The 27,232-nt window shown below is 39.3% G+C and overlaps 1 protein-coding gene across 5 annotated transcripts in view; it reads left to right on the forward strand.

Annotated features, from left to right (window-relative positions):
- Positions 1 to 27,232, forward strand: part of SGCD (sarcoglycan delta) — a 640,365-nt gene that overhangs the window by 364,198 nt on the left and 248,935 nt on the right. For all 5 annotated transcript variants that reach the window (XM_017514183.2, XM_017514182.2, XM_017514180.2 and 2 more), the window contains one exon: positions 23,166 to 23,267. In XM_017514183.2, the coding sequence (XP_017369672.1) occupies positions 23,166 to 23,267 (102 nt within the window). The remainder of the gene's footprint in view (positions 1 to 23,165; positions 23,268 to 27,232) is intronic.

Here is a 27,232-nt window from a genome sequence, read left to right on the forward strand (position 1 = left end):
TACAGAGTCTCACTCTGTCGCCCAGGCTGGAGTGCAATGGTGTGATCTCAGCTCACTGCAACCTCCGCCACTTGGCTTCAAGCAATTCTCCTGCCTCAGCCTCCTGAATGGCTGGGATTACAACCCGCTAATTTCTGTGCTTTTAGTGGAGACGGGGTTTCACCATGTTGGCCAAGTTGATTGTGAATTCCCGGCCTCAGATAATCTACCTGCCTCAGCCTCCCAAAGTGTTGGGATTACAGACATGAGCCACCATGCTCAGCCCAGTTGCCATTCTTAGAAACCAAACTCTACTACCGCTTAGTCCTTTCTGATAATTCAGCCAGCTTCTTTGATTGTCTTTCACCTGAGAGCCGTATCCACCCACTCTGTTTTATTTGATCTTATCAGTGATGGGAGGTAATATACACACACACACACACAAATTTAAGACACTTTTATATTAAATAATAGATTTCAAGATGATGATTCTTTTTTTTTTTTTTTCTTAAACAGAATCTGGCTCTGTCACCCAGGCTGGAGTGCAGTTACATGATCTCATTTCACTGCAACCTCCACCTCCCAGGTTCAAGCGATTTTCCTGCCTCAGCCTCCCAAGTAGCTGAGACTACAGGTGCATGCCACTGTGCCTGGCTATTTTTTGTACTTTTAGAAGAGACGGGGTTTCACCATGTTGGCCAGGCTGGTCTTGAACTCCTGACCTCAAGTGATTCACCCATCTTGACCTCCCAAAGTGCTGGGATTACAAGCGTGAGCTACCGCGCCTGGCCAGATTTCAAGATTCTTATCAAAGATACTTGACTGGAGCTGAGAAACTCTGCCCCGTCAGGGTCTGTTCTCTCTGAGTTTCCGGAGAAACTGTGGGTACCTGCTTCAGTTAGTAAGCTCAGGGGCCCAACCTCTGTGGGCATTTGAGTTTGGGATCCCTGTCTCAGACTTTAAAGCACTAAGACCTTGGAAATATGCACCCATTTTGCTCCTACCCCTGTGATAGCTTACCTATGCTCACAACTCCAAGGACCCCTGCATTTGTCCTTTTGCCCAAGTACATTGGAGAGTAGAAAAAAGAAAATACAAATACACTTAGGAAATGGTCAGCCCTGGCTTTTCTGAAAAATCTTGGAGTGATTTCTTTCCTTCTCTTTCTTTAATTTTGTTCTTAGAGAGGAGGTAGGAGGCATTGTTGACATGAACCACCCATTCACAGGTTATTGACTGATATAGCAAGTTTCAGAATCTGGGCTCTTGGTTCTTCCAACACTTTCCATAAAGTAGTTACCTGCTTTGACCAAATATATGCAGTTGCTACAATTTCAAACCAAAGCAGACACCACCAGCTGCTGTCTTGCCAAAACATGGTGCCCCAGCAGGAGCCCCTGGAATGGAAGATCAGCCCTCCAGCTGTCTTGGCTTATATTTCTTCTCCACCTGACTGGGATGGCTGATGCAACAAGAAGACAGGCTGCTGTCACAACACTCTGAGAAGTCAATAGGGAAACGTGCTGGTGAGCATGTTCCCTTGGTCTTGAGGGTTGTCTGACTATCATTTCTCTGGACTTACCTACACGAATATATTCAACTCTACCTAACAACTGTGTCTTGATTAGACAGACTGTACTGGACTGGTAGGTATAAGTAATAGAAGAGTCCAGAGGAAGTGATGCGTTGATTGGAGTTTTGATTCCATTCATGTGAAATTCCCTCAGCTGTGTTGCTCTGTATAGTTGGATTCTTCTCAAATGCTTTTACTCTCGATAGCAAACTGGCAGCAGCTGCTCCAGGCACTATACCAGCACACCACACGTCTATAGCATGAAGTAGTTCTTCTTTCCCCAATCTCTCCTTGAGTAAAAACCCAGGGCTTCACTCTAATTGGATCAACTTATTTCACCTGCCCAACATGAACCAGTCACTATGCAAAGGAAATCAGATGGCCTTGATGGCTTTTAGTTGGGATCTTTCCTTGATACTGGTGGTGGAGTCAAACTGCATGGCTGCTACCCCAGATGGTGCATGGGCAATTATAGTAAGTGTTCTAATGACTTCTTTAGTTAAATAGATTTGTGGGGGAATGAATTAATGTTTTTCTGAAACCCTAGTCTCTTCTAGAGATAATGCTGGGTGCTTTACTTAGTTTGCAGTTGCTGCTACTGAAAATCAGTTGTTCTCTTTTTATTTCTTTAGAAAACTCTAAAAGCTAAATCTTAGGAGAGTAAGGAACTTGCTCAATGGTTTGTAAGAGATCCATTAGGTATTAACACTCAAATTGTATTGCCTTCAAAGGCTATACCTACAGAATACTGTGTAAAAGGTCACAATATATCTGAGAACTTGGTGGAAGGAGTGCTATGAAGTAATGGAAAGATAATTCCAGGACCATGCTCCAACCCACCCACTAATCATTTTGCATTATCACAGTTTTGAACATATTTCTAAATTTCTCAGGGCATTGGTTTTGTCATTTGACAAATCAAGAGCACAATAATAGTATGATGCCATCATATTGGGGGAAAGATTGGTGTAATCGATATAGTAAAAAAGCACAAAGAAGGTCCATAACAAAAAATAAGTATTCCCTCACCTAGAATATTGGTATTTGAAATTCCAGCCTGAGATCTTTATTCCTGTAGCTTAAAGTCAGCCTTGTTTAAAGAAAAAAATCTATATACCCTGAAAGTCTAATGCATAAAACGGCACTGGGGAAAGCTTGGAAATTGAAGGGGCCAGTGTCATTGGAGAAAGCTGGGAGATGGTAGGGGTCTGTGTCATTGGGGAAAGCTGAGAGATAGTAGGGGTCTGCGTCATTGATATTTTGGACCTGATGTCCCTGACCCTGTGGAAAGGTTAGTGGCTTCTCAGCCAGTTGCAATCATGTAGGAATTTGGGCCTTCTTGCTAAATCTTATGATTTTTCCTAATCTTAATGTCTTAGTTTTTGCTTTGCTTTATTTTTTATTTAAAACACTTTGTGGATCCAAAAAAAAAAGTACATCTGCCAGCCCAAAATAGTCCATGGGTGCCTAATTTGAAACATCTATTATTATATGTCTCTTGGTCTACATGACCCTGGGGTTTTCTTATCTGCATCTATCAGAAGAGGGAGATAATCAAAGTACCTGCACCCACAGGATTTTAGGGAAGAAGAAATGTTTCTGCTGTGAGTTTCAGATCCCTTACTAGGGACGAGTTATGAAAGGAGACTAACAGAAGCCTGTTTAATGGAAACATCTGAGATCAAGGAGTGTACCCGGACACAGAACCCAGGATCAGGGTCAGAACACAGAGCCAAGGATTCGCTTTCTCTACTGCCTGTGGTCTCTGTGAGCACATCTGTGAAGAGTTGCCAGCTTCCTTTTGCACCATTAATCCTTACTGATCAGACACCACCTGTTTATGCCACGTTCAGGGACAGCTGCAGACAGTGACTCAGGAACCAGTGGGACCCACAGACCAGGCATTCTGGTCCCAGGCTTCTCAGTAAGAAGCTTCCTCCTTTCCCACATCCATGCCTGGGTGCCACAGTCTGAATGTCAGGTATTTAATGAGATGTTGAGGAAATTAAAGCAGTTGCATTTGAACCAAGGGAGAACCCAAGGTAAGATTAGGCATTGGCTTCTAGTGCTATGGGATGAAGGAAGTTTTGCAAAGCCATTGTAGCCTGAAAGATCACTGTGATTTCAGTTCATGCTGGAAGTTTTCAAAAATTGAAATCCTGAAGAAAACATCCTAACGTGTAAAAGATGCTTAGATCTCCACCCTCCAATATGGTAGCCACCAGCCACACACGAGAACATTCAGCTCATTGTTTAGTATACAGGAAGGGTGACATTATTTCACTTTATTGTTAGTGTTTTACACATATTAACATCACATACTAATTATTGAATCAATGAATGAAATAACTTCCTTTTTTTTCCTTGAAGAAAGGGTCATATGTTTCTTCTGCCATTTTTTTTTTTTACTCTCAAAAATAGGATCAGTAATGATTGCTAACAAGGCTTTGGTAGATAAGAAGCTCTGTGTTCTCTTTAGAAGAAAGATCCCCTTTAAAATCAAAGTACCATAATTGCATTGTAAATGAGTAAGATGATAAATGCCTTTTAACCTTACTTATATGATCTGAGGAAGTATCAAGAGCTAAAAGGAAAAATAACATTTATAAAACACTTTTCAAGACACTTATGTGAACAATATCAATTTCTATCCTCCCTGCAAAGTAGTGAGTTAGGGCAGGTAGTACTATCCTTTGGTCAGTTAAAAAAAAAAAAAAAAAAAAAAAAAAAAAAAAAACAAGCTGAGTCTGCCATATTTGAATTGTTTAGAGCAGGGTTCTCAACCTTGGCACTTTTGACATTTTGCAGTGGATAATTCTTTGTTGCGCAGGATAGTCCTGTACATCATAGGATATTCAGTAGCAAACTCAGCCTCTACCCACCAGATGCCATTTGTTCCCCCTTTCCCTCTTGTGACAATTAAAAATGTTTCCAAACAAGCTTGCCTCATCTAGGCCTCATGAATGCTGTTTGAGCAAAGACCTGAATTAAATGAAGGAGCCAGCTGTGCAGAGAGCCTGGAGAAGAGCCTTCCAGGCAGAGGGAATAGCAAATACAAAGGCTCTGAGGTTGGACCCGTTTAATGTGTTCAGAGGACTAGCAAGCAGGTCAATGTGGCTGGAGTGGAGTTGTGTTCTTCCCACTTGGCCTCCTAGCCACCACGATCAAGGAGTTGCCTTAGATGGAATCTTTCCTTTGCTTAGGTACGTGCTCGATCTTTAACAGGAGTTAGACTGTGACATTTTTAGAAGACAACAAATCTCCAATGTGTGACTGTGAGGGAGAAGGGAGTCACCCTGAGGTTGAGGAGAGGGAATTGACACAAATTGTAGCTGACACAGTACACAGGGGCATACTTGCAGTCAATGCTTACTGACTCTTGCTACACACCAAAGTTCAAGTTCATGTTACCTCATTTTTGCATTTGTGCATGGACAACCAAACAGAGGGTGAGGCCTGAGCATTTGGCAGCCTCATTTGTATTTGGAGTCAACCACGGGGGACATTCGGGCTATTTCTTCTCCATTTCTCCTTCTCTCTCGAGAACAATCACTTCGGTAACCGCCCCAGTGCCTTGCACATGGACTATGGTGAGTAGAATATGTTTTTATGATCCTCAAAATAAGAGCCAAATGCTACTTTATCCATTTAAAATGAGATTCACTCTTCTCTATGTGCCGTTGTTGCCAGATTTTCTTTTAATACCTGGTTTGGGCGCATTGCCACTAACATTCTTACCAACTTTGAGACAGAGCTCAGAGCAAGTGCACTGAGCTAAATCAAGATGAAAGAGGCAATAACCTGCTACCTAGTATAATGGCTTCTGCAGCCTGATGTTAAAGGCTTCAGGATTTTAAGGTTAATCTGCAGCAGCAGAAAGAAACTGTTAGTACTTCCCCTAGTCTGAAATTGACATCCCAGAAGCCAGCTCTTTCTAATAAACAGAGAAACAAACTCCAGTGAATCCCACATGTCAAGCCTAGACCTAAGGGAAATAACTCTGTAGGCTTCTGTCTGAATCCACTAAAGAACTCATACTCCAGCCGATGACATTGGCATTAAAGAAAAGGAAAATGTGAAATAATCTTAGCCTCAGAAATCAGTACCATTAACAGAAGGCCCTTCCCCCTCCCCCTAAAAGATAGAGCATGTGAAGACCACACCTCTATTTTTAGAATAAAGTAAGAGAAATAACATTTATGGAGCACATACAACAAGCCATGTACTACACTAGGTGACTTAAATATGTTGTTAAATACTTTACAGAGGAGGAAAGTGCAGCTAAAAGTATTAAGTGACTTGCCCAAGGTCATGTAAGAAAGAAAGAACACAACTGGCGTTTGAGAAGGGGTCTTTTCAGTACTGCTGCTGCTACTGCAATACTTTGTAAAAGACATTTATAAATTTGAAGTTAATGAAGAAAATATTGAGTTATTCCCTAAGCTAACACCTTCATTATAAAATTGCTTGTTAAACTTTGCATTCTTTCAAACTATTCATACACCCCTCTTATCCAGATCCTCTGAAATGGCTTTTTTATATTTCTGGGACCTGATTTCATTCTCACGTATATATCAGTCATGGTTACAATACGCAGTTTTTCAGACTTTCTTATGATAAGATATGGTATGATGAAAAAGGTAGCTTAAATGATAAAAGATGATTGAAGAGTTTTTCTCATATCCCCTTATAATGAATAACACACGGCCATTTATGTTGCAGTCGTTCTACCTGAGCCTGCTAATTTCCAGGGGTCATCTTGGTTAAATTAGTTTTTAATTTCAAAATATTGTTGCTGGAAATGTTCCCACTAGCCAATTCATATCCCCTGAATAATAGGATTTGAGCCAAAATTGAAAAGTGCTGGTAAAGTAAATGAGGAATATCTGTTACATAACCTTTGAAAACAAGCTTTTTTATTTTTTAACATAAAGGGTTTTACAAGTGTAAGTTGTTACTGCAATGCAAGTGTCTGGCATTCCTGAGAAACAGAGGTACTCTTCAGAAGAATATTTTCCAGCTAACCTGAGGTCTCCATCGCCAGACCTTTCAAACATGGACCGAGGGCAGTTTTATTCTAAGTCTTCATTTTATGCATCTCTTTCTGCCACATTTTGAGAATAAGGGAGGCTTCTTGCTTGTTAACCTATCTGACATACTCATGTTGTACAGAATGTAGGAAAAAGTGAATCTTACTATTTCTTCCTTACACTCAAAGTATATAGAGAGAGCTATTAATAAAGGCGGGAAAAGGAAATGCCAGAGGGGTCTTCAAGATGTCTGTGTGGCCCGGCGCAATGGCTCACACCTGTAATCCCAGCACTTTGGGAGGCTGAGGCAGGTGGATCACCTGAGGTCAGGAGTTCGAGACCCCATCCTGGACAACATGGTGAAACCCTGTCTCTACTAAAATAATTTCTACACAAAAAATTAGCCAGGCGTCCTGGTACACACCTGTAATCCCAGGTACTGGGGTGGCTGAGGCAGGAGAATAGCTTGAACCCAGGAGGTGGAGGCTGCAGTGATCATACCATTGCTCTCTAGCCTGGGTGGCAAAGCAAGACTCCATCTCAAAAAAAAAAAAAAAAAGAAAAAAACCAAGATGGCTGTGTGGAGGTGCCAAGCATTTGCCTCCTTCACAAAGAAGAATAAAACAGCAGGTAAATTATCCCACACTGAAGGAGCCTCTGTGTGAGAACACTGAAACTCAGCAGGGAAGTGATATTGGAGCTTAGAGGCATGGAAGTATAGAGAAGGATGCAGCCAGCCCACCTGGGATCAGTTCAGAGCCAGAAAAAACTCCTCCGTGCAGGGAAAAGGTGACAGATCCCCAGCAGTTCATATTCCCACCAGGCACTCCTGCAATTCTAGTTATAAAAGAGCTCCTCAGCCTTTGCGGGTCCTGAGACTAGTACAGAGAGCTAACATGCAAGAGCAGCAATGTTCTAGGGAGGGAGTCCACACTGGGTCCCACATCTCTCCAAAGACCCTAGCAACTGTAGTTGCTTGATGCCATTTTGAGATCCCAGCTCTCAGCCAACTGTATCCTGCACTGACACCCAAGAACCCCAGCATCTCCACATTTCTGGAGCCTCACTGACATCCCCTCATGGTCACCCAGAAAAATGTGTGTCACAGTGACAGTTGGAGCAACTGGTACATCTGGATTCTCAGCACTCTATTGCACATGATGTCCCTACACCTTGGGAAACAGGCAATGCAGGGTACAGCAGAAAGGCTGCCCCTCAGACAAAGGAAACTGAAGTGAGCGCTTCGAAAGACATTAGAACTACCTGCCTGAAGCCAATGCCACTGATAACAACCCTGCCTTCTGCAATAGCAGGGTTGTGGTGCACCTGTACATGCCTTCAAGGGGTCTTGGGACTGTTGCTGCTGGATGTTCTTTTGAAACCTGAGGACAGATCTGCTCTGCCTATAACCACCCCATGTGCACCATTCAGGAGCTAGAAGATCAACCAGCACCACCCACTTATGCAAATGTCTGCATCCACCATTGCAGGCCTGAGGACAGCATCATCTAACCTGCCACTGCCTGCACATATTATACAAGAGGCTGGGAATACACCTGTGTCCCACCTGCCACCATTGGCACCTGCACTTGCCTTCCAGGGTCATGAGGATGGACCCTACTTGCCTGCTGCCACCATGTGCATGTGCCTACTGAAGGACCTGGGACTAGTCTGCCCAGCCTGCAACCACCATAGATACCTAGCCACATATGCCACTTGGGGCCCTGGGGACTGGTCCACCCAGCCAGACTGTACCACCACCGATACCTATGTGCGCTCCTCAGGGTTTTAAGAATGGGTCCACTGCCCCTGTTACCACCACTGTTACCACATATGCCACCCAGATGTCTGAGGACCCTCTGTCATCCAAGGCTACTTCTGCCACTGTCAGTACCCAAGGACACCACCTGGAGGCCTAAGGACAAGTTCACTCAGGCTTACTACCACCAGAGGTGGTATATGCTGCCAGGGACCTGAAGACTGGCATGCCCAGCCTGCTGCCATCATTATAAGTGTTTGAAGACTAGTCCACCTGGGATCCCTGTCTCAAACAAAGCACCACCACAGCTTTCACTAAAAACTTCAGCCTAAGCCACTGACAGCCCGACTTACAGACACCATTCATGCTAATTAAAACTGAAGAAATAGTATAGAGGCCACACTACTGCACACACCCAGAATCAAAGCCAGAGCATTTTGATCAGTCAGCACTATAGATGCATGTAGAGGAAAAAAAGTCTTTCCCTGTGGTAGGCAAGCCTTAAAATAGGAAAAAGCCACAATTACACCAGATGTGAAGATATCAATGTAAGCTCAGGAAACATTAAAAGGCAAGAAAACATGACATCTTCAAAGGAACACAATGATTCTACATACAAGTGCTTAACAAGAGAAATCTATGAAATACCTGAAAAAGAATTCAAAATAATATTAAAGCCAGTGAGATAGAAGAGAACAAACAATACAAAGAATACAGAAAAAAAATTCATAATCTGAATAAGAAATTACACATATATATGTGTATGTGTGTATGTGTGTACATATACCAAAATAAACCACCAGAAATCTAGAGCTAAAGAATTCAATGAATAAAATAAAAATGGAAAGCTTTAACTGTAGATAAAATCAAGCAGAAGAAAGAATTTCTGAACTGGAAGACAGGTTGTTGTTGTTGTTGTTGTTTAATAACCCAGTTAGACAAAAAAAAGAAAAAAGTGAAGAAAGACTACCTGACATGGGACACCATGAATATTAGAATTTCGGGAGCTGGACAAGGCATAGAAAACCTATTTAATCATGTAATAGCTGAAAACTTCTCAATATTTACCAAAGGTATAAGCATCAAATAGAAGCTCAAAAATCCCCAAATGGATTCAACCCAACAAGGTCTTCTCCAAGGTGTACTATAGTCAAATTGTCAAAAGACAAGAGAAAGAATTCTAAAAACAGCAAGAGAAAAGTCGCATATGAGGGAATTCCTTGTCAAACAGAAGTTTTCCCCATAAAAACCTTACAGGCCGGGAGAGAATGGGATGACATATTCAAAGTGAAGAAAGAAAAGTAAAAAACTGCAGCCAAGAATACTCTACCCAGCAAATCTATTGTTCCAAATTAAAAGAGAAATAAAATCTTTCTCAGAAAATCAAAACTGAGGAAATTTATCAGCACAAGACCAGTCTTCCAAGAAATGCTTAAATGAGTCTTACATCTGGAAGCAAGATTATGATATCTACCATCATGAAAACACACAAAAGTATAAAACTCACTGCTAGAGTAGATATGCAAATCAAAATGAGGAAGAAGTCAAACATTACCACTACAGAAAACTACAAAACTGCAACAATAAACAATGAGAGAGGAAGAAAGGAACAAAGTGTATACAAAACCAGAAAACACCTGACAAAATGACAAGAAGAATTGCTATCAACAATAACCTTGAATGCAAATGGATCAAACTTTCTACTGAAAACATATAGACTGGTTGAATGGATTAAAAATAATAATAACTATATGCTCCCTACCAGAAACTCACTTCACCTGTATTGACACATGTAGATTGCAAGTGAAAGAATGGAAAAAGACAGTTAGCTTTATAGTTCTGACTGTGTGATGATCTGGGAGAAGTGGGGAGGAGAGAAACCAGTCATGTCTTTCTTCACTGAGCAATCAGGATTTTTCACAGATGCTGTGATTCCCCTTGCAGTATCCACTTGTTCTGTTCTGAGAACATGTGGATGAAATATGGGAAGAATATTAGAGCTTAGGAATGCAAGCAAAAGAGCAGCAATGGACATCTCCTCTGGACCACTGCTGCTTCTCTTTAGTTAAGGCTAAACATAATTGTGTAAATTGGTGACACATCAGAAAGACAGGGAGTATGTCTGATGCTAACTTTTGGAAGGCCAGTTTGGACACTGTAACTTAAGGAAATGGCCAAATTAATAGATAAGATAGCACTAGTGCCAGGCATAGGCAAACTAGCTTTCATATTTCTAAACTTATCCCTGGAAACCTTTCTCACAAATATCGAAACAGCACTGGGCCCTTTGAGGCTGTAACTTGAAGTCTCATAAAAGACACTGTCATGTACAACTGACAACTTTTCCAAATGAAAATAGAAGACAGGACAGGTGGCTCCCTTAAGGTGCATAACCCATGAAAGAATCTGTTCTGGGAGTGATTTTCAGAATTTTTCAGTATTTTTAGTATCACTCAAGCCAGCATCTTAATCGGACTTTACTGGTGGAAAGCACTCATCCAGCAGCAGGGATTGCCATGGTAGGAATTTAATCTGAACACGTGGCATAGGCCTAATCATATTTCACTTATTTTCTTTTTATGTGTCTTCTTAAGATAAATGAGTCCCCTCCTTTATCAACAATAGCTCAGGATTTATAAGCTCACATTTTTCACCTAGGACAGGAGATGTAGCAACTTGCACTTTATTATCCATCTCTCATTTTCTACCCTTCAAACAATCGATAAATTCCCCACAAATGTCTCTTTTTAAAGGTTGCTTACAAGTTTCTGTTTCAGAACAATGTGCTGGCATTGGTTTTTATCCCTGAGCCCTTTCTGAATCTAAGTGCTGATTTAGAGTGACTTGCAAGAGTTTTTGCAAGAATTTCTTGGGCAAAGCTACAGTTCACACAAGAGGCCCCAAATGTAGCCTGAGTTGTGGGCATCAGTTCCTGACAACAACTAACATTAGTTGTTGTCCAGGTAGCATCTCATTCCTGTGCATCATAGAATAGGACTTTTTAAAAGTAGAAATGACCTTAATGTTTCTTCTGTGCAACTACGCATTATGGGTGAGAGGAAGCAGATTCAAAGAGGCTAGGTTTGTCTGTGTTTGACCTGACAGCTCAAGGAAGGGTTGAGAACAGAGATGCTATACTCTTCCTGTAATTCCATGGAATGTGCTTAAAATTCCTCAGAAACATCCCTTGAGGATACTCTTTAATGTCTAGAAGTAGACAGCAATTCCCATGCTGACCCAGCTGTTTTCCTGGATGGCCAGCAAGCAGAGCGCTGTTCTGTGTGAGGAGTATTCAGGGTTTAACTTTTAAGCCAGACTCTACTCTATGTGGAAGCTGTAATTGTGATTCTTTTTGGCTAATAGAGACTTTTCACCTATAAGTCAAAATGTACTGTGTTCTCTGAGTCAGAGAACAAGACATGAGATTGGGATAAAACAGATAGCTATAATACTTGCCCCTACCTGCTGGAAGCTTGCAATTTAGAAAAAGAAAAATAATGGGATAATGTAGCCAAATATGCAGTGGTTCATAAAGCATCAGCTCTGAGCTGACGATGAATTGCTCGTTTTTCACGAGCCAAACCAGTCATATGTAGGGAAATATAGTCCTACACGTGCCCAAAGGAATATAGAGCAGCAAAGTGCTTAAAATGGTGACTGCTTTGTCATCTGTGTCCCTGAGTGACCACTCTGTTAACCTTCCACAGATGTGTAGCTTGGGTGGAAAAATAAATCTTTGTTCTTCAAAGCCACTGTGATTTGTGTTGTCTGTTACCATAGTATATACTAACTTCTTTTGACCGATCAGCATGGATTATCTGATTTCATCCTCAATTTAGAAGTTAGAATTATGTTGACTACCTAAATGTTCATATGCAGAGCATGAGCCTTAGAAAGCATACCAGGAAGTGGCTGAGGCAACACTCTAACCTTGCAGTCTGGTTCCAAAGCTTATGTTGTTAGCCAGGATATCAAAATGCTCTCTCTCATTCTCTTTCTCACTCTCTTGTGGACTTTGTTTGTCTGTGTGTGTGTGTGTGTGTGTGTGTGTGCGCGCGCGCGCACGTCTTTTCTCCTGTTACAGATGAAAGATGGTTTCTAAAGAGAATCAAGGAAGACTTCCCAAAGAAATTGATAGCTAAGCTCTAAAGGAAAAGTAGAAACTAGACAATTCAGTGATAAAGAAAATTAAAATTATTCCCTCTGTGTGTGTGTTGGGGCAGGGATAATCCCCGTTCTTTGATTTACTCACACCCAGGACAAGTGTAGAGCAAAGAATTCCTGTTCATACATTACCGTTGGACACCATGAAATGTGGAATGTGTTCAAATACAGTGGCCCTGAATCCGTAAATCATTAAACCTTATGAGATTTTATAAAACAGGTGAGAAATTGCAGTTTTAATCCACTGAGGCACCAAAGCAATCTCACGGTTACACGGCTTCTCTCTCTGTCTCTCTCTTTCTCTCTCTCTCTCTCTCTCTCTCTCACACACACACACACACACACACACACACACACACACACACCACATCTAACCAGTATATGTGGTTTCACATTATGGTAACTAGAGAAAGGAAACTATATATCAACATCAGTGATCGAAGAAAGAAAGAAAATATGAACGAAGTTGAGATTACATGCCAAATGACAAAAAGGATCAGCACCTGTGACCCAGACACTGATGGGGTCTTCTGAGTCTCTCCCTTACTGTTGTGTTAATCATGCAGGACTGATAAAGTCACCATTTATAATGTTCCCTGGAAAAGAAGACCAGTAGCTGCCTTAGTCGACTGTCACACAATTTAATTGCCTTGATCACAACACATTCCCTGTGTCTTATTCAGCTCTGGCTTGCTTCACTCTAGAAACCCTTCATCAAATTGGACTTTAATGGAAACAGAGCATTGCCAGCATGTTCTTTTAGTAACCCCACACAAAGTGTGGACAAATAACAGTCATCTTTTACCCTCTTTAACCTACTACCTCTTTCCCCAAGCTCATATCTCTGAGTCAGTTCTCTTTATGGATGTGGGGAACTCCAAAGTACATCATGGTATATCTCCCGAACTGGATTGCTTTTTTCCTGTGAATGCCATATTTCTGTTACTTAAAAAAATAAAGAAAAAAACCATCTCGTTAGGGTTATATTTGTATGCTGTCAGATTCACTCATTTTAAGTATACAACTGAGTGATTTTTAGTAAATTTGTCATTACGCAGCTACCACTACAATCTAATTTTAGAGCATTTCCATCACCTCAGTAAAATCCCTTGAGGCCGTTTATAGTCTTCTCATTCTCACTCTCAGCCCTAGACAACAACTAATCTACTTTCTGTCTCTGTAGATTCGCTTTTTTGGGCAATATGTAAATGAGATCATGCAATATGTGGTCTTTTATGTCTGTCTTCTTTCATTTATCATAACTTTTTGATGTTTGTTCATGTTATAGCATCTACCAGAATTTCATTGATTGCTAAATAGTATTCCATTGCACGGACAGATAATATTTTATCCAATCATCAGTTAATAGGCATTTAGCTGATATCCACATTCTGGCTCTGATGAATTATGTTGCTATGAACATTTATGTATAAGTCTTTGTGTGGACATAGGTATTCATTTATCTTGGGCAGAGAGCCTAGAGTGGAATTGCTGTGTCATATGGTAACTCTATGTTTAACTTCTTAACAGGCAGGCCCTTTTCCAAAGTAACTGCACCGTTTTATATTCCCTTTAGTGGTGTATGAGAATGCGTGGCATGGTATTTCTATGTCCTTGCCATAGGATTGAGAAGAGTATTGCTGGCCAAGGGAAGGACATGGAACATTTACAAAGATTCAAAAAGGGAAGGGGTTTGGGAAAATGGTGAGGATATTCTGTGATAGAGTGAAGGGAGATTGGTGAGAGGCAAGGCTGGAGAATTGAGCAGGCGCAGTCATGAATGTGCTAAAGATTACACTAAGAAGTTTGTTCTTTACTTTTGTTGCTATTGTTCTATTACGTGTTAATGTCTGAGGAGCTGCAAAGAAGATGGTTCAATATTCCAGTGGTAGAAGTGACCATTATTTATAATGAGAAGAAAGCTAAAGCAGTCTCCAAATTTATAATAGTCTAATACTATTTAAAAGTATTTCTCAACTTTTAAAAAATTCACTGCCCCTCTCTCCAGAGGATGTTTAGACATTTTCCCCTGTTTTTCACCCTATGAAATGTTGACATTAAAGATATACTGTGTATATACTTTATATGTAAATATATTTATCCTTTCTAAATTAAAAGAGTAAACATTTTTTATGCTTCCAACCTCCCAGTAACCAATTTTTATCCACTGGGGGCTATATGCCCCTGGTTGGGAATACATGCTCTAATAAATTGGAATCTGATGTAGGAGCAGGTATAGATGTTAATATTTTTGTGATTCCCCACACTACCTTTCAAAATTCAACTATTCGGAATGAGTAAGTTCTATCACTCTACAGATATTTTCTGAGCACATACTATTTACCAAGCCATATTTTAGAAACTGAGACTACAGTAATGAGTGAATCAGTCAAAAATCCCACCCCTCATGAAGATTACATTCTTCCACAATCTGTATATAATTGTTTCACTCTTGGATCCAAACTACGTAATGCCTGCCATTAAAACTGCTCCAACAAGAGATTATCTTTAGACTTGTTTATTAAAACAGGTCTTGGCATTACTTCAAGCCTGAAAATATGCTGACAGAATTAAAAACCCATCTGATGCTGATGCAGGGGGAAAATCAGAGGAGCAAGAAAATAGCACTTTTTTCTGTAAACAGATTTTATTAGTGAGAAAATCTGTATTACACATATATCAAAATATCAAAAATTGCACAATAGGGCTGCAACCTACTCATCTTACAACCACCAACGTTTGCCTTTTTCTGAATAAACATATGCGCGCCAGTGTTTTTATATCAATGTTTAGTCTGCACAGCTCTCTAGGAGTCTTGGGCATGGGGTGGATCCTGGAACAGATCAGAAACGCCTTTTCAGGAGTGTCCAGTGAAATGTGAAAAATAGCATAATAGCAGTTTCCAGCCCCATTCCACAAGAACCAACAGGAAGTCCACCTCACTCAGGATTTTGCAGATATCCTAGTATCTTACCCCTCACCAGTGGGAAGGCCTCTGGGGAGACTGGTCGCTGCCCTGCACTGGCCAGGCTGAGAGAACTCTGGTCCCACCCACATGATCCCTGGAGGCCCAGATGTTCCACCATCCCTCTGCCACTCCCGGAGAAGGAAAACTTTGGTGAGGCTGGAGTGCTATAACTATTTCCTTTTAAAGCCTTAACCCTTCCTGTGGACACTGGCAGGAAAATGGTCTCTAGACTTCGTGGGAGGCCCAGATCATTTGTCTACCACCCCCCACCCATCCCAATGGGAAAATATCTCTTCTGCTTCCTTCCTTCCTTTCCCAGCACATCTAGCACAGTTCATTCAATGAGGTTCAATAAGGTTACAAAAGACAGGGAACCCCACTGCTGTTAGGCTGCTGCTGCTTCATTCTCAAAGTCTCTAAGCCAAGTAATTACAGAGCTAAAGAACCCATTTGAAATGGTGACAAAAGGTGTCAGGGGTGGAAGATATGAAGAAAGAAACAAATTATGAGGAAAGAAACAACCTTTCAGTCTATTGCCCTGCTATTCTGAATTCTCTTTATTTTATACTCATCTTATAGAGAACTGTTCAAAACAGCCAACCAGTCTAGACCAGATAAAGAATGAAGAGCAAATGCCATCGTCCTTGGACCATCCCAGAGGGTGGTTCCTCAGATCCCACCTACGTGTGTCCCCCTTCCCCTTCCCCTGTTCCCAGCCTTTTTCTTTTCTGAAGGATGTAGTGGGGGGCTTAGGGGAGACTGTAAATTAGACTGGATAAATAATAGGATTTGCTCTTGTGTTTTTCAAAACTCCTATTTTAAGTGAGCACCACACCCAGTATGGGAATAGTCACTGGTGATCCTGCGATGAACAGGATGTTCAGAAGCCTTGTGTGCACTGGGATTACAGTGGAAGCCTGGTCTCCTACTTCTGTCTCAAATGTACCTCACAGACTTCAGGACCATCACTGGACAGTGCGTATTTAGTCCAGACTTGCTATCCTCCTATTGGGCTATTAGACTTTTCATGCTTGTCTTAAAGAAAATTAGTTTTACCATTTAAAAAAGGAAAATAAAATATCGTCTGTTTTTTATTACTTTTTCTAATTACTCTAATTAGGAATGATATTCATTCATTCTCTATCTCACTCTAACTTTTTTGGAGATAGGATTTTGCTGTTGCCCAGGCTGGAGTGCAATGGCATGATCATAGCTCACATTCCTTGGCTCAAGTGATCTTCCTACCTCAGCCTCCTGAGTAGCTGGGACTATAGGCATGTGCTACCATCACCAGCTAATTTTTTATTTTATTTTGTAGAGACGGTATCTTGCTATCTGTCCAGGTTGCCCTTACACTCCTGGCCTCAGCGATCTTCCTGCCTCAGCCTCTCAAAGTGCTGCAATTACAAGCATGAACCATTGTGCCTGGCCTGATTCTCAATCTCCTAAATACCTTTTTTACATCTTATTGGGAGAGAAATTGTGGTTCATAATTGACTGAAAATTTCAATCTTAATAATACCCAAAACTTCTTAGCAGTAAAAGGTGAAGTGTTTTTCAGTAAAGCTGATCTCAAGGTTCTTTGATGGGTTTCCAATCCAGTCTCATTGTTCCAAAGCTATAAAGGAGATTCTGTAAATGTGGGAACATATTAATTTTTGGCTACTCTAATCAGCTTTGTATTATATTTTAGAAATAGAAGCCAGTAACAAAAATTCACACTATTTGATAGAACTTTCCCACCAGATACCATTAGGCTGACCTAGAGACAGGGAAGTGTGCTAGAAAAATGAAACTGATCATGAGCAAGAATAGGAAATCTTGTAAGTAGAAAAATGATAGAGACTTAGCATGTTTGGGGTGAGTTTCATGCCATGAGACATATGTGAGGAAAGATTAAATTACTTCTTGCAAAAGAGTTACTTGGGTTGGATTAGATTATGTTTCTCAAACTATGGTCATTTCTGTACCTCCTTCACTGTTTTTCATTTGCGGGATACCTCCTCTATTATAAAGTATCTTGCAGGATGGGATTTGGAGGAGCCTTCTCTTTTTGTAACTCGTCATGGCACACAACACACGATTATGCATACAGTGGGCTCTCCAAAAATAGCAGAAGATTTCTTCTGATTATGTTTCTGGGGATGGGTGGATGTTGGGTTATAGTTAGGATCTCCTAGACCCTGGGAAGTTATAATAAAGGTATCTACCATAAAAATGAATGGTGTTAGGTTTAGAATTGAGAATGATTCTATCTATTAATATCACTGACTGCTGTTATCTAATAAGCTAAAGTCAAAGTGACATTAATAAGAAACCCAGCAGTAACTATAAGGATATTTCTTTTGTGTATATTGAAGATTGATTTACCCTTAGCTATTATCCTAATGACTATGAGTATAAAGTCTGAATTGGAAAGACTTGAATTCAAATTCCTAGTTCTGTCATTAGCTAGCTGTGTGATTTTGAGCAAGTTACTTACCAACAAATTTGCTCACTTGTAAAATAAGGAAAATAATAACCATCTCATAGGATTATTGAAGAGATGACATGGGATAATTGATATGTAGCACTTAGTATATGAGATATAGTATATATTCTGGATAAATGTTGAATTTTAAAATAAATCACCAAGGAAAGCTTTATTTTTTGTTACTTAAGGTATTTTTAAATTACTATTGGTGTTTGTAAAAGATTTTAGAAAATTAAAACATACAGGCCAGGCGCGGTGGCTCATGCCTGTAATCCCAGCATTTTGGGAGGCTGAGGCAGGTGGACCACCTGAGGTCAGGAGTTTAAGACCAGCCTGGCCAACGTGGTGAAACCCCATCACTACTAAAAATGAAATAATTAGACAGGCATAGTGGTGGGCACCAATAATCTCAGCTACTCAGGAGGCTGAGGCAGTAGAATCACTTGAATCTGTGAGGCGGAGGTTGCAGTTAGCTGCGATCATGCCATTGCACTCCAGCCTGGGAGACAAGGCAGAAAAACTCTGTCTCAATAATTAAAAAAAAAATTAGAAAGTACAGATAAGAAAAAAGGGGAAAGTAGAAAGCACTCATAACTCAGACATGCAAAGATATTAAATATTAACATTTGAGTATATTTTCCCCTAGAATGTTTTCCCAACAAAATTTCCTTGAGAATTTTTTGTTATATCTACATGAGTATATGTGTATATATGTACCAATGTGTCTGTGTGTGTGTGTGTATATATATAAAACAGTTATTTTTAAACAGGCTTTTATATATACGTATATATTTATTCAACTGTTTCAGTCAATAAAGCATTATGAATATTTGCCTGTAATGTTACATATTTCTCTGCAAAAACTATATCATATTTCCTTATAGTGTGTTCAGTTATTTTAACATGCAACTTTAGATGGTTTTTATTTTTTCTCTTTTTTTTTTTTTTTTTTTTTTTTTTTTTNCACTCTTGTTACCCGGGCTGGAGTGCAATGGCGCGATCTCGGGTCACCGCAACCTCCGCCTCCTGGGTTCAGGCAATTCTCCTGGCTCAACCTCCTGAGTAACTGGGATTACAGGCACGTGCCACCATGCCCAGCTAATGTTTTGTATTTTTAGTAGAGACAGGGTTTCACCATGTTGACCAGGATGGTCTCGATCTCTTGACCTCGTGATCCACCCACCTCAGCCTCCCAAAATGCTGGGATTACAGGCTTGAGCCACTGCGCCCGGCTTTATTTTTTCTCTTATTAACTGACATGGTGACTCTAAAGCTAAACACGTTCATATTTACACAGTTATTTCATTATGATGAAATCCAATAAGTGACATAGTAATTTTCAGTAACGAAAGAAAAACTGAGGTAAATCATGAAAAGCACAGAGTATAGTAAGGCAGTCACCAATAAATGTTAAGAAAAGGGCATATAAGAAAAGAAGGAGTTGTTTGAAATAGACTTGCTTTAAAACCCGAAATATAAGCTTTTATTTAAGAGTATTTAGGAGTTCTTGTTTGTTTTGTAATCGTATCATGCATGTAATCATATGCATGTAAACATATCAATGTCTTCTGACCTCAGTGGGGAAAAATGTAGCATGCAGTCAGATGAAGCAGCTCAGTCAGTTTACAGAAGTCAGGTTTGGTGTTTGTTTCTGTGAGAAGGTTTTCCTCTCCAGCTATCAGAAATGATGACTAATAATCCAAAAGAAGAGCTAATCCATCTGCCTATTTTGGGAGGGTTGGAGGTGCCTTTGGATATTTGCACTGTCGTCTTTCACTTTGTTGCAGGTTTCACCTGCTGCGGGTGAGACACGTGCCATGTCCCCCAGCCTGTTGCCTCTCAAACTGGGTTTGATTGCCCAGTTGGATTCTCTTGGCAGAGCTATGTCCATGAGTGCCAGAATAGAAATATACAGATGGCACACTATCCATGGAGGAACAATTTTGACCTGCAGGAACTGTTCTGATCCACAGGCTGAAGCACATTTATGAAGACAGGATGGGCAAAAGTACCCATTTTCCACTTAGTCATTCAACCCCTTGTGGCAGTCATACTGAACATGTTGGGGTATACAGCACAATGGCGATGCCAGACAGAAGAAGCTGCAGGAGGCTAAAATTACATAGATAACATAGTAAAGAAGGTTGGGTGGAGGCTGTGCAAACTAGAGACCATGTGTTATCTTCAGGGAGGGGCAGCTGCTGCTCACCTCAGTGGATGCTGGCAATGCAAGGGCAGACCCAGCATGGCTATTCCTGTTTTCATGAGAAACTAGAAACGTGGATTTTTCATTCATATATTTTGTCTTTCATATGTTATTAGAAAATAGAGAAAACATAAGAAATAACAAAGCTTATTTGTAATGTGTGTATATACACACCACACATACACACACACATACACACACACACACATATTCCTGGGAGGAAAAAAACGGTGGAGAGACAAAAATAGAAATTTGTCTTCTTTGAGCATTTGTTATTTTGTAGATTTGACTTTGGTGTCACATACATAGCTTACAAATCTATAAAACAAAATTGTACTTTAAAAAGCAGGCATGAAAAAATGAAGGGAAAAAATGAAACAATTGAACCTCACTGAATATCATGGTAACAGCATAACTCCACAGAAAGGAGTTATTCCAATGACTTTGAAATTTCACAGTTTGACTGTATTTTCCTAGTAGAATATACTTGACAGATTTAAAAAATGAACACGTTTTAAATTGTTTTTTATTAACCATAATGTTAGTGCAGTAGTGGCACTGGTGTTCTGAAACTATTTTGTGTGTGTTGTGAGTTAAATGAATAATCATGTTTGTATTATTCAGAAAAGGGATTTTTGGTATAAAAAGAAAGGTAGTGACATTATAAAATCCATGAGATAAGATGGAAATCTTCAAGTCCTGAATTTGAATTAAAGTTTCATGTTAAATTATGTTATTTTTACTAAACACATACACACAGACACACACACACACACACACACACACACACACACACACACACAATTTTCCAGTTCTGACCACAGAAACAAAAGCTCACCTAGTAACAATCAGTATCCAAAGCTCCCAGTTGTGGTTTCTAAATACCACTTTGCACTGAAATGAGCCAGGGCTTCTTACTAAAAATGGCTGATTGCAGTCCTAGGGCGGGACTGCAGGATCACCCTATAACATCTCATACAGAAGCCAGAGGGCCATCAAAGACCACCAGGCTATATTGAAAGGATGCAGGAGTCAACTTGAAAAATCTCCTTGCCTGAAGTAGGGAAATTAGGAAATTACAGGGACAATAATTGGGCTAGAATAAAACAAATCAAAATGTTTATAGTCATTGTTAAAAGGTAAAAACCTAATTGGTTTGGAAGATACTAGATGGAAGAGGTTAAATGACCAATTCAGTGTTTTGAAGATCAACAATAAAGGAGGGAAAATCCAGCTCTGTCAATCCCTCTATAAACTATAATTTAGAGTTAACAAATAGTTGATGAGATGAAATTTCTCTGGTTGAAGTTCTCAGCTAGTAAATTAAGAAGAAATTAATATAATTAGGATATAACCAGTTGGTAACCTCTGGTGAAATCATGGATCCTCTAGGCAAAAGGTACACATGGATAACCTCATGGCAAAAAATGTTATCTGCCTACTGATAGAAGAGTATCCCATGAAGTAAGTAAAAAAAATGCCCCCCACTCCACCTCAAAGATGTTCATGTATAATCTCAGAACCCATGAATATACAACATTACATGGAAAAAGGGAACTGAGATTGCAGATAGAATTACAATTACTGATCAGGTGATCTTAAAATGGGGAGATTATCCTGGATTATCCAGATATGCCCAATGAAATCACAAGCGTCCTTGAAAATGGAAAAAGGATGCAGAAGATTTAGTGTCAGAGTGATTTTATGTGAGAAAAACTCAGTCAGCCACTGCTGACTTTGAAGATGGAAGTGCGGCCATGAGCCCAGGAGCCAGAAAGAGGAAGGAAATGGATTCTCCCTTTAGAGCCTCCAGAAGAGGACATAATTAGCCCATTGTGTCCTCGTCAGACTTCTAACACACAGAAATGTAAGATAAGTAATTGGTGATGTTTTAAACCATTTAGTTAGTTGTGTTATTTGTTACTGTAACAATAGAAAACTAATATACCCCATTTCCTAGGATATATTCTTTCTAGAAAATTACACCTGAATCTGATCAAGCCTCTTGATGTAACTATTTAGGGGAAACATAACAAACAGAGGAACACATTATGTGATATTATGGAAATGTTCAGCAAAACGTAAACTCTGGGAAATTCTATCTTTAAAATGACATTTATCAAATAAAGTGTATGTGTATATATTTATGTATGTGTGGCCGTATGAGAGAAAAACTGACTGACTGGACATTTTAGGAAATGACCTATTACTTTATGTAGCAAACAATTGCTGTAACGAACTTAATTCAAATCAGCAAATTATAGAAAGAAAAAGCATATTAGTGAAATTTGAACATTGACACTGGGTGTTTGATATTAAGGAATGATTGTTACTTCTGGAGTATGTGTGTGATAATGGGATTGTGATTACATTTAGACAAAGAAGAGGAGTGTAGGTTGCTGTAATGGATAACAGTAGCCATAAATGGATAATTGTTGAAGATGAGTGAGGTACATATGTGTTTGCTATCTGTTCTTTCTACTTTTGGATATACTATTTCCATTACAAAATATTAGCAACTAAATTGACTTTTTTTTTTAATATTAGCAACGAACTTGACTCTTTAAATGTTTTGTGACTCAAACACACGTGTCCAAAGTCTGGATTTAATCAACAGACTGCCAGTTTGAACTCTCTGTAGAGTTTTGGGAATAGAATCTTTCACTTTTCCTGGAGAATTATCCTTTTCCCTCCTCCTACTTACCTTCTCCCTCCATTCTTTCTGTGCTGCCTAGCAAAAATGGCCTCCCCGATCTGTGTATGTGAATGACTAGGAGGCATTACAAATTGCTTGGAATATAATTTTCTTAGAATGAGTAAAAGAGGTAATACGCATAACTGCACTGAAAATACCTCCTAGTATTTTACGTGTTCTTTGGATACCCACCCTCATTCCACACCTTCAAAAAAAAAAAAAAAGAAGAAGGCAGTAACTTTCCATTTTTGACAGCCTGAGGTATTTTGAAATTTTGGCTGATCATATCTTCCTTGTGATCTCTGTGTTCTATTTCAGGATGGAATGGGAAACTTGAGGATCACAGAAAAAGGTCTAAAGCTAGAAGGAGACTCCGAATTCTTACAACCTCTCTACGCCAAAGAAATCCAGTCCCGACCAGTAAGTTTCTGCTGAAAGAAGGCATTATTGTTGCTCTAGAATCTAAATCTGGAGGAATTGATCTTGCTATCAGCTGAGTACAGAGGATTGGGGTGGGAAGTAGTACTGGTAGTAAGATGAACTCACTTTCACTTCTGAATCTTCAAGTATCATCACAGCATTGGTGCTGTCGGCAAGTGCAATGACCTCTCTGAGCCTCTTTTCATTCCTGCTGACTAGAAGGTAACAACCCCTGCTACCCAACTTTATAAATTGTACTGCAAATAAGGCAAGACAGTAAATGTGGAGAAGCCATAAATACTGTAAGAATGCAAGATAATATTGCTCTTTATTTTATTCATCAAGTGCTTTAAAGCCATTTTTAGAAACAGAACTAAAGAACTAGAATTTCGATTTTCATTAAGACTACACTATGTAGACAGTGTTGGTTAGAATCAGTTCAATGTCAAGCTGAGTGCGGTGGCTCACTCCTGTAATCCCAGCATTTTGGGAGGCCAAGGTGGACAGATCACCTGAGGTAGGAGTTTGAGACCAGCCTGGACAACATAGTGAAATCCCGTCTCTACTAAAAATATAAAAAAATCGCCAAGTGTAGTGCTGGGCACCTGTAGTTTCAGCTATGGGGGAGGCTGAGGCAGGGGAATTGCTTGAACCCAGGAGATGGAGGCTGCAGTGAGCCGAGATCATGCCACTGCACTCCAGCCTGGGTGACAGTGAGACTCCATCTCAAAAAAAAAAAAAAAAAAAAAGGAGAGAGAGAGAAAGAATTCAATATCAGTAGCTACATTCTGAAATGGTATTTAAATCATCAAGACAGAATATATACCCTGCTGTAGGCATATTGCTGCTTTGCATGCAGTATCATTATCTAATTTAGGCTCACAGATTTATCCACTGGGGTGGGGACTATTGTTGCCTCTATTTTATAGATTAAAGAATTGAGGCTTGGAGAAGTTTCATGTCAAAAGCTTCATACTTGTAGCTTGTAGCAGGACAAAGATTTCAAGCCTTCACTGTTAACTGTTATTTCCTTCCTAAGCTTTTCTTTCATTCCTTCTTTCCCTTTTAATTGCTGTAGCAGTGATTCCTACATATCTTGCCTTTGTTAACCACTGTTATCCAAATTTTGTGGGGTATTTTTTAGTGGTTTTGATTTTTGATTGGTTGGTTTCATTTGCTTAGTTTTTGTTTTTGGTTTTTAGTGGGGTGGTAGAATTTGTTGGTTGAAAAGGATTATTAATGCATTTGCTCTGCCTCGGATTGATCCCCCTTCACCTGCCAGCAAGGCATAATGTGAAAGTTCCCCCAAAGCATTACTTGCATTGTGTGCATTGATTAGCATAATTATTGAAATTCAGCAACTTGGTGCAGTGGTTAATTTTATCTGAATGTTATCCAAAGTATTGAATTGTATTGAACTGGAGCCACTACTAAATTGCAATTAAGTTTATTTTCTTGCGTGCTTAGTAAAAGAGAGAGAGCCAGGATGTTAAAAGCATCAAAGATAGCAAATGAATTTAGCCATACAATGATTATTTATAAAATGTAACTGGAACCTATAGCACATTGGCTTGGGTACTTAAAGTATGCAGAGAATTATGAACATATTTACTGTCATTGAGAAACCTATACCCTAGAAGGAGTAATAAGATGACCCTGTAATGTGGAGAGTCAGATGATAATTCTGCCTTGGAATGAACTGAGACAGTTTTAAGTATTTTAAAAATACCTGTTATATGCATTGCTCTTAATTTGTATCTTGTTTTCCCAACCTGGCAATTTGGTTAGTTGTCATAGAGCTCTCTCTAGTTGAACTTCAGATTAATAGTCTTACCTGTATTACACTTGTTTAACTCACTAGTTCAGTTTTGTCATTTCCTTCTATGAATGTTGAGATACCTTTTCTGTAAAGGGCCAGAAAGTAAATATTTTAGTTTTATCTTAAAGTTTGTTTTTTTGTTTTCTTTTTTACAGCTCTTATAAACAGCATTCTTGGTTTGGGAGTCACACAAAATTAGGCCACAGGCTGTCATTCACCAACCCTTCTAATCTTTATTAGGAATAATTCCATAAATTATATAAATGCTCTTATTAGACTGGATGTGGTCAAAGGAGTAGATTTGAAGAACATAAGGAAAATAGTTGATATGTGTTGAGTAAAACACCCTGAAATAAGATTCCTTGGCATAGAATTAGTCATGTCAAGATATTGAGAACTGTGTTTTAAAAGACTTGAAAACAGGGTACTGGGTGCATCTGTTGAGTCTATATGCAGGAATTGGACGTCTAGCAAATGTGTTAGCCAGCCTAGCTGGAAATTGACAGACAGCTGATCCCCACTGAGAGACACACCTGCTTATAAGCTTAAAAAGTAATGATTACTTACTTGTATATTTACTTACTTTAATATTAAAATATATGAGTTATATGCAATGCTTTCAAATCACTGCTTAAAGAAAATAAGCTCTCAAATGCACTGTTTTCCATTGTTTTTAATAACTTTTTTAAAAAATAAATATTACAGTTTTATAGCCTAATATGTTTCTAATAACAAAATAAATATCTTCTAACTGAAGGAAAAAAGACACACAGATATGCATACGTAACAAAATACCTGAGTCATGGGAGCTCTACCTGAAACTTGTGCCCAAATTCATTCACTCTTCTGCATCGCACTCACACACCATGCCCTAGGTCAAGCCACCGTCCGTTCTCACCTACACTACTGCAATCGTCTCTTCACTGTCTGTTGCCTTATGCTTTTGTAACTCATTATCCAAATCATAGCTAAAGTAGTCTTCAAAATGTCAAGTCAGTCTACCTCTTTGCAAAGGATTTCCCATTGATTTCCTATTGCATCTGAAATAAAATCCGAAGTCCTCACTAAGGCCTATAAAATACAGAAAATAGATATTTTCACTGAGGGCTCCTTCTGGTCATCTTTGTATCAGCTCAGATGTCACCTATTTAGAAAGACCTCTTTCACTCAATCAGTCTTTAGCACAATAGCCGTATATAAACAGCACATTGGTTTTTATTCCTTATAACTGTCATTCTTTCACATTTTTATTTGTTTATATGTTTAGAGGATCAGGTGATTGTCTGGATTTTCCCCACTGTATTCCTCAGACCTCTTGCTGTGCCTAGCACATAGTATGTGCTCAGTAGATGTTTGAGAAACTGAGCCCGTGAATCACTGAAAATGAATATGTCTCTTAAATCTATTCTGCAGAGGCAAGCACTGTTAACAATTTACTGTTTTATCAAACATTTTCCATGGATATGTATTTTTTAACAAAACCATACTTTGCATGCTGTTCTGTACTGAGGCACTGATGGTCTCCTGATTATAACACCATGTGTAATTTTACTATACTTTCTTCATGTTTAGATAGACAGATGCTTCCCATTGTGTTCCAATTGCCTGCAGTATTCAGTGCAGGAACATGCCATACAGGTTTGTAGCCTAGAAGGGAATAGGCTATACCATATAGCCTAGGTGTGTAGTAGGGTATACCATCTAGGTTTGTATATGGACACTCTATGATGTTCACACAATGATAAAATCACCCAAAGACATATTTCTTGTAATATATACTCATCAAGTAAAGCGTGACTGTATTATTTTTTATATCTTACATTAAAAATTTTAACACCTTTCTTGTACTTCTGATAAGTTACAATCTGATAAGTTATAAAATATGTCTATGCACGTGAAACCACCAGAATCAAGATAACAAATGTATCCATCATCCTTGAGAATTTCTCCTTGCCCCATTTTAATCCCCACGTCCTGCTGCATCCATCCTACTTTGCCACCTGTGTTCATTTCCTAGAACTTTATATAAATGGCATTATATAGTAAGAGTATCTAAATAATTTTAACAATAAATTGTCAGTTTTTAGAGATCTTTTTAAAAAACATCTATTTAATGTCTAACTTAAAGAAGAATATGATTTTTTTT

This window comes from Cebus imitator, unplaced genomic scaffold (assembly GCF_001604975.1).
Source record: "Cebus imitator isolate Cc_AM_T3 unplaced genomic scaffold, Cebus_imitator-1.0 Scaffold519, whole genome shotgun sequence".
In the NCBI taxonomy this organism is placed as follows: domain Eukaryota; kingdom Metazoa; phylum Chordata; class Mammalia; order Primates; family Cebidae; genus Cebus; species Cebus imitator.